Consider the following 8,733-nt stretch of genomic DNA (forward strand, 5'->3'; position numbering starts at 1 on the left):
AAAGCCACTACTTAACATGACAATAATTATAAAAGAGAATATAAATTGATATTAACTAATAAACTAAAAATAATTGAGAAACAGTTATAAATAAATTAAAAAGCCAAACTAACTCCCAATTTCTGGTTCTTAAAGTCAAGTCTCATTTTTCAGCAGGTGTAAAAAATTATTAACTTTTTATAAAGGGGTGAGCAATAGACGAATTGTTGGGTTGCCTTATTAGTTAAAGTACGTTGGTGGCTAATCATCTAGGGCTTCCTCTATGACTGAATAATGGTGCATTAATACTTTCGGTTCCTTTGTACTATATTTTCAATATTAATAAAATATTTTTTATTTAAAACTAGTGGTTGCATATGTGGTATTTGTTATGTTCTATGATTTTATTATTGCTTTTTGTAAACTAACTCATGGCTATAATTTGTATTTAGTCAAATATAATCAAGTTCCACCCAAACGCCGCACAAGCTATTACATACTTAAGCTAACGGATGTAGTCAATGGTAGTTGGTATTAGAGTAAACTCTAGGGTACTAGTGAAGTGCCATTGAGGACAGTGGACTTTTATTGAAATGAGAGAAGATGTAACGGCATCAAATATAATATGTGCTCTAGTGGATGAAGCCATAAGTCCCATATCAAAAAGAAGCTTCTAATAGGGAGCCAAATGAGGATGTCATGGTTCTAGAGAGGGATATGAATCCCACATTGATTGTGCACTAGAGTGATATTAGGCATTTAAAGATTAACATCACTTTTAACCTTTTAAATGTCTTTTGTGGGACAAAATCGTGAGACTAACAAGTCAAAGCGAACAATACTTTATAGAGGTTGGTGTGGATCGTGACGCTAGTCCATATCAAATTTAGAAACTTTATGAAATAAAATGATAGTGTCTTATACAAGGTCATATTCCTTAGCCTACATGAGCAATTTCTGTAAATGAAACCTTTCTGTTGCATAATAGAAGCTAAAATTTAAAAATATATATTTGATATGTTATTGAGATAAGGTTGTAATTATCTTATTCTCAAGTGTAAGTCAATTGTTATAAGAATAGATGTATCTTGGTTGCTGGTGGAAATGTTCATCTCTTCTAATAATGTAAGGTTTTTTGAGTAAAATTTTACTTAGTACAAGCGTTCCCCTCTAGTGAAGTCATGTAAAATGTAGCGGGGTTATTCTAATAGAGAGAGATATATAGTGTTGTAAATAAGTAAAACAGGATGTGTTAGACGTAACAGGGAGAAAGATTAAAGCAATTCTTGAAGTGTTGAGTGTTGTGATAAATAGTAACGAATAAAGTGCACATAATAGGTAAATGGCAAAGTAAGACAATGAATAAAGATGAGAATGGGTAAACACATGATTTGAGAGGGAATATTTTAAAAGAGAGTGTGTGCTAAGGAAAAAACAATTACTCAAGAACAGTTATTGAAAAATGCTTAAATGCTCATAATAATAGGCATAATGTATTATGGAGTAATGAATTTTTCTCTAAGAAGTGACCATTAAAAGTAATGGACTTTTCTAAAAAATGGACGTTAATGGTGTAATGAGACTTTTTCTTAAGTAAAATGAAAAAGATAAAAAAAGAAAAAAAATAAAAGAGAAGAGGGAAAAATAGTTATATTCAGAAAAGAAATTAAGAGAAAGTTGTCCTAACTATATTCATATCCAAACCACTAACTTAAGCTATCCAGAACATATCAAGGATGAAACTAATTTGTGAACCTCGCCTACTTGTCTAAGATTACTTTCATTATTATCTATATGATATAGTTATACTACTCATTTTGCTAACTTTCATTATTAAACAAGTTATGCTTGTTGTGAAATAATTTTTGGATTCTTTTCAAAAATACCCCTCATAAATAAGGTGTTTTTGAAAATAACCTTCTCTATAATTTTAACTATATTTAACCAAGAGAAATTAATTTTGGCTAAAATTACCCTTAATGAATCCGACCCATATGTTTAGGTTTGTGCTTAAACCGACTCATATTCTTTGAGTTTTTCTTGTTAGACCATTCATCTCTAGAGTATTCCTTGCCATAAAGAAAAACCTTTAAGCATTTTTAGCATTTTGGAGTGGTTTTTGATGTATAAAGAAAAACCTTGGAGCATTTTGAGCATTTTGAGCATTTTTCACCAAGTAGGCATATTCACTTATTATATTGTTAAATGGAATATGGTGTGTTGTTTGAAGTTGTTGGTTTTGTTATTGAAATTCAGTAGTTTTGGTGGTTTTTAAGCATTGTGTGACTAGTTTTTAAGTATTACGTGACTAATTTTAGGTATTACGTGATTAGTTTTTAGGTAATACATGACTGGTTAATATGGCATTGCGTGACTAGTTGATAGTCATTGCGTGACTGGTTAGTAAGGCATTGTCTAAAAATCAGTCACGTAATGCTTAAAAACTAGTCACAAAATGATTAAGTTACGTAATGCCTAAAAACTAATCTCACAATACCTAAAAACTAGTGACACGATGTCTAAAAACCAGTGATGCAATACCTAATAACTAATTGATTTGCTTGCTTGCAGCCAGGTTTAAGTTGCCAAAATTATACAATGTCTTAATTTACAGATATGTCTAATCAATTTCAACTTCTAAACTTTGGGGTTCTATAAATATAAACCAATAAATGCAAAAACTTAAAACACATACCTTAATGTCATCTCTACTAGTTGGGATAACGAGAAAGAGCTACATAGCGAGATAAACAGTATTTGGCAAGAGCGAGAAATCAAGATTTAATTTTAAAATTTTTATCTGGATGGTGAGATAGAGAAAACCAAAACTATTTTAATTTGTGTGAAATTGTTTAAAGGGTATTGTTGTCAAGTAATGTCAAAAATTGACTAAAAATAGTTAAAATTATAATGAATGGTATTTTTAAATTGAGCTTATGAGAAAGGTTATCTCTCACAATTTCCTCATAATTTTTTATAATATGAGAAACATAAATATGCTAGTAATGAAAATTGAATAAAAATACTTAGAGTCTATTTGCCCTAATTTTTTTTAGTTTAAAAGCTATTATAAAGCTTTTATAAAAAATAATAGCTTATAAAATTAAGCTAAAACTGTTTGCTAAGTTATTTGTTAAAATAAATTATATAAGCTATAATTTTGATTAAAATTACCATAAAGAGTATTCATGTTATCCTCAATCACCTAATAAATCAAAACGAAACAATTTTGTTTTGAGTTTATATATGATTTCAGATGTTAAAATAAAAGAAATCCATATAGAAATGGAATAGCTCTCGAACTAATAATAATTGTATTAGATTTTTGTTAATCTAACAAGCAATTGTACCCTGATGCTCCAATTCCCTAAGAAAGAAAAGAAAAGAAGAAACGACATATTTGACACTAAAATCAATTTAGGTGAATAAGAGAGAAAATCTTTGAATAGTACTTGTATGTAGTTTTAAATTTTAGATTTTTTTCTCAATCTTTGTAGGAATAAAAATATATCAGATTTTACTATTTTGTTGCTTGGTTTTTTATTTATTTATTTCTAATGGTCTTTGTAGAAAGAGGTAAAAGAAAAGAAACTTGCGATTTACATTAGACAAAGGTGATTTGCAAAGGTAGAGAATAGAGAGACAATGTATTTTTTTGAAAAGTTAACCTGTTTTAATAAAAAGAGAAGAGAAATCTCTCATGGATTCTTTTTTATAAATTTTATTGTTTTAAAAATTTATTTTTTAAGAGCTTCTTAAGATCATATTTGATCTGTTTTTTTATTTTTAAAATGTAGATAATCTAAAAAAAAAATCAAAGCAAACAAACATACATTTAGATGAAAGAAAATATTAAAAATTCGAAAAAAACAAAATCAATTTGAATAAGAGATAACCAGTATTTACCTTCAAAATATGTATTATTTATGCATAACGCCGTTTACTTCTATTTAGCCACTTTCAAATTCAAACGGTTTAACATCAATCTTTAATAAAACCATTCAAAGTTCAACACTGCATTTTCTCACTGTTGATATCATGGAAGGGAGTAATCCATTAAAGATTTGGACAAAGCTGTTACTTTCCAAGTCAAGCTCTAGGGGGCAACATGTTAAATTTATTCTTCTCATCTACAGTTTATAAACAGTTAAGCCACAAGGTAATCTGCATTTAGCAGTGTAGCACAAAGCATGGAAAAGACGGATTACATAAAACTAATAACCAGTGGCGACATGCACTAATAAGATAAACAGAGGAATGCCGTTTATTCACTACAAGCATTCGAGAGTTCGCCCATGAAAAACAGACAAAGGTGGATTAGTCAAACTGGCAAAGTTACTGTCATTGGACCCTACACGAAATTTGTTGCCATCTTCTTAAGAACAAGCATTCTCAAATCTAATCAGAGTAAGCAGAAAAGGTCAAATCTTGCTGCATCATATTCATGGGGAATGATATGCTTAACTAAGTCCTCCCCTACAATACTGTCATTCCTCTCCGCTATTTAATAAAGTAATGGAAAACTTCATTATCTTTTCTCAATCAATGCATAAAAAGAGTTCAGGGATTCCTCGACATTAATTCATCAGCAGGAAAATATTTTATTGCATGTTGAGTATGTATAGTGGAAACTGATGTGACTATGAGCATTAGTATTAGAAATGCAAACGTATGGTTTCAGCCCTACCCCATACTGTTATAATTGGAATCCAAGTTTATTCTTAAAGGTCCCATCTAACGACTGATTACCCCTCATAAAGAAAATCACGTTAAGAGATATATTTTAGAAATAAAGACCAAGCATAACAGTCAGATGCTTGTTCCTTTTGGTTCAGCCAGAAAGGCTGGTCTCAGCTTGAAAATGTCACAGTCGCACTAATGGAAATTCCACAAGAGAGCTAGTTCTCAAGTTGAAGCGGTGGTTGATCTGTCATCTATCAGGAAAAAGTGGCTCTTTGTCCTGCTCCTGCAAGCCTTCAAGGCTGCTCCTTTGTTCAAACTATTGCAAAGCCACGCTGACTCCTTCCTCCCTCTAATATTCAAAGTCTTGCCTTATACCTGCTCCATTTTCACACCCTCCCCAAACCTAAACCTACACATTAACATTAAACAATAAAAGAAAACAAAGAAGAAAAAAAGCATCTTTCTTTCTTTCTTTCTTTCTGTTTTTCATTTTCCTCTGCAACCAAAACAACCCCCAAAGTCTCAAGCTTTCCAGGGACAGAGGCTGGAGTTAGCTATTCAATGGACAGGTTAGTGAAAGCGGATGTGAAAGAAGTAGAATTAGTCTTCAAGAGAGGTCAAAAGAGCACCGCAACTTTCCGTTTAACAAATCTCATGCATACAATGTCCGTGGCGGTTTCTTTAACCACCAAACACCCATCCTTCTTCTCTTTTAACAAGCCTTTTTCCATCATCCCTCCCCTCTCATCTTCATCCTACACTCTCCTTCTCTCCCCGCCGTCTGATCAACCCCCTCTGATCAATCCTCCCGATGCCATCACCGTCAAAACCATCATGCTCCCTCTAGGCAAGGCCCATCATGATGATCTCAGCCGCCTGTTCTCCAAGCCTGGACCCCACTTATTCAAGGACGCTACCTTACCGATCTCCTTTGTGGGTCCCCATGTGATTGAACATCTCGTTTCTAGCCATACCCAGATTGCCGAAATTGATCTCTTTTTAAACAAAGCAGTTTCTGGGTGTCCTGTGAATCAGCTCACAGGCTTACTCAAATCTGCTGTCGTTTCAGGGAAAGCTAGGTTGGTTGGTACCCTGATTGATCATGGTGGAGATATTAATGATAAAGATTCTAAGGGAAGGTCCTTGATCTCCCTTGCTGTTCAAGCTGGACATCTTGAAGTTCTCAATGTCTTGATTTCTTCTGGTTGTGAAATTGACAATTCAGTTGATCATGTTTTGCACCATGCAGCAGCAATCAATAGAGTAGATTTGATGGGGGTCTTATTTCGAGCTTGTAAAAATGTGGACTTGAATTCTGTTGACTTTTGTGATAGAACTCCAATTCACATAGCGGCAGGTTACGGTTATACTGAAGTGATTCGGTTTTGTTTATCAGTTGGAGGGCACCCTGAAGTTTTAGATGTTAATAGATGTACTCCACTTCATTTGGCTGCCCAGGAAGGTCATTTAGGAGCTGCCGAATGCTTGTTAGAGGCTTCAAGTTTTGTTAAGTACGCCTTGAACAAACAAGGGAAAACTGCTTTTGCACTTGCCGTTGAAAATGGGCATTCAAATTTGTTTGATTTGTTGCAGTTAGGTGATGCTTTGAACCGTGCTGCGAGGATTGATAATGTTAATGGGATAAAGAGTTGCCTTTCGGAAGGGGGAAATGTGAATGGGAAAGATCAGAATGGATGGACACCTTTGCATAGGGCTGCATTTAAAGGTCGAATCGAGAGTGTTAAGGTTTTGCTTAACCATGGCGCTAAGGTTAACCTTGTTGATGATAATGGGTACACACCGTTGCATTGTGCAGTGGAGGCAGGACATGCTCAAGTTGCTTTGTTGTTGATTGCTCATGGAGCTAAAGCTAATGTGAAGAGTCTCAAAGGTGTGGTTCCTTTGAAATCTGATTGTTTTAAGATTCCCCCTCCTCTGGTTCAGCCGTTGTGTTGTGAGAAGGAACGAGCTTGACTGGCAGATGGATTGCCCGTTTTCTTTTTTCTTTGTTGTAATTTTGAAACCTGTACAGATCGTTCAGTAAATTTTTCACTGTATAATGTGGATGGTGTCACTTGCTTGGTCAGAGACAGCGAAGAGAGTATGTTTCTGCTCCCAACCAAGCAGTACATCCGGTTCTGAGGAAAAACATTGCCTTATTGACTCACTCATCCGCATATACTTTGAGGATCAAATTTGCCTGCCCAAAATGATTTGGGATTTTGGTTTTTTCAGTGTTAGCTGCCTTATGTTTCAAAATTTGGTAATTTGTAGTTCCAGTTCCTGTTTCTTCCAGTCTAGCTTCTTGGCTGATAATCCTTTCATGTTCCAATTAAATGGGAAAATTCATAGCTTATTGGAGTTCAATTTGGCCTTGCTAATGTGTATTCTCAAGTAGTGCCCTACTACCTACAATGAATTAAATTGGGAAAAAGAAACTCTTTCTATTTTTGGGGCAAGCAAAAAATGACTAATTTCCAAGGATTCCAATTGTTGGATCATTGGATTTGGGATGCTCAATGAATTCTCTCACTTATAAGAACAAATTGGACATAGGTTGGTGATAGAGCTACAACTCCAATTCCGATTCATATCAGCAAATAGGCAAGCTACGGCCATCATCACCAATTGACACAAATATCTCATTATTTGGTTAGGTATTCATTAATTTTTGCTCAAATAAGGTTGGTCTCATCTTTTTTCCCTACATACAGAAGCATGATAAGTACTGTAATAAAATTAAATTATGAAAAATAACATAAAATAAAAAATACCCATAAGCACTACTCATTACATTAAATGATGAAAAATAAAAAAAAAACTTGGGTTTGCAAATAAAGCATCTTAATATAGTACTATAAAAAGAAAAAAACAAAAGATGAAACACCATTATGCATTAATATTATCCATTAAATTGGGCTGTTGTGGGTTGTGAAAGAGAGAGTCCACGATGGACTTTGAGCCTTATTTTCAACTGAGAGCCCAAAAAAAGCCCATCTCAAGAATCAAGACAAACGTGAAATTAGCAGCTAAAAGGAGTAAACCATGTAGCAAAACAGTTTACTTCCCGCCTAATTAAAATATTTCAGTCCCACCAAAACGCAAGGTTTCCACGTTGGCCATCCAAGTGAATTCAAACCCAACCAATGAGAACGCACATCTCTCACGCCCTCCACGTTGGAAGTCTGCGTGATGAAAAATGGAAGCCACTTTGGCGATCCGCGTGAAACCCAAACAACCAACCAAAACGCACCTTCTCCCTTCTATATATTCCCAATGCCCAGAATGCAAATTTCTACATCTCCCACCAAAAGCATTTTCAAAATTCCAGATACCTTCTCTGTATCAAATTTCTCCCAAAAAAGAAAAAGGCGCCTGCAATCATGAGCTCTGCGGCAATACCAAAGGGAGGCCGAGGCAAGCCAAAGGCCAAAGCCGTCTCCAAGTCTAGCAAAGCGGGTCTCCAGTTCCCTGTAGGCCGTGTCGCTCGATTCCTCAAGAAAGGACGATATGCCGAGCGTGTTGGATCTGGCTCTCCCGTCTATCTTTCCGCTGTCCTTGAGTATCTCGCCGCTGAGGTTTGTAAAATCGAAAAGTCTCTATAATTTCGGGGTTAAACTTTTTAAATTCTGGCGAGGTCGTTGATTGATCTGTATGGGATTTTTCTAATTTTGCAGGTTTTGGAGTTGGCTGGGAACGCTGCGAGGGACAACAAGAAGAACAGAATTGTTCCAAGGCATATTCAGTTGGCTGTGAGAAACGATGAAGAATTGAGCAAGCTGTTGGGAGGTGTGACAATAGCGAATGGAGGGGTTTTGCCCAATATTCATCAGAATCTGCTGCCTAAGAAGGCTGGGAAAGGAAAGGGCGAGGTCGGCTCCGCTTCTCAGGAATTCTAGAGGGGGAGGGTATAGTAGCATAGTGGGTCATGTGGATGGGTTGGGTATTGTTGATAGCATGTAATGAAAGTATGGTTTTGCATGTGTAAATCGCTTTAAAGGGTAGAATGGAATTTTGCTCTGGCTTTTGTGCAGTTTCTTGCTCTGTTTATTCATTCCTGTTTCTATAGCT

At 35.1% G+C, this 8,733-nt stretch overlaps 2 protein-coding genes across 2 annotated transcripts; both read left to right on the top strand.

Annotated features, from left to right (window-relative positions):
- Positions 1 to 4,929: 4,929 nt before the first annotated feature.
- On the top strand, positions 4,930 to 6,957 carry LOC18613443 (protein VAPYRIN-LIKE-like). Its single transcript, XM_007050676.3, has one exon. The coding sequence runs from the start codon at positions 5,224 to 5,226 to the stop codon at positions 6,634 to 6,636; it is 1,413 nt and encodes a 470-aa protein (XP_007050738.3). The 5' UTR covers positions 4,930 to 5,223; the 3' UTR covers positions 6,637 to 6,957.
- A 982-nt stretch (positions 6,958 to 7,939) lies between these two features.
- On the top strand, positions 7,940 to 8,695 carry LOC108660437 (histone H2AX-like). The gene is made up of 2 exons (XM_018124372.2): positions 7,940 to 8,240; positions 8,340 to 8,695. Exons 1-2 carry the CDS (start codon positions 8,046 to 8,048, stop codon positions 8,559 to 8,561), a joined length of 417 nt encoding a protein of 138 aa, XP_017979861.1. The 5' UTR covers positions 7,940 to 8,045; the 3' UTR covers positions 8,562 to 8,695.
- The last annotated feature ends 38 nt before the right edge of the window (positions 8,696 to 8,733 follow it).

This window comes from Theobroma cacao, chromosome 1, assembly GCF_053813885.1.
Source record: "Theobroma cacao isolate CCN51 chromosome 1, ASM5381388v1, whole genome shotgun sequence".
NCBI lineage: Eukaryota > Viridiplantae > Streptophyta > Magnoliopsida > Malvales > Malvaceae > Theobroma > Theobroma cacao.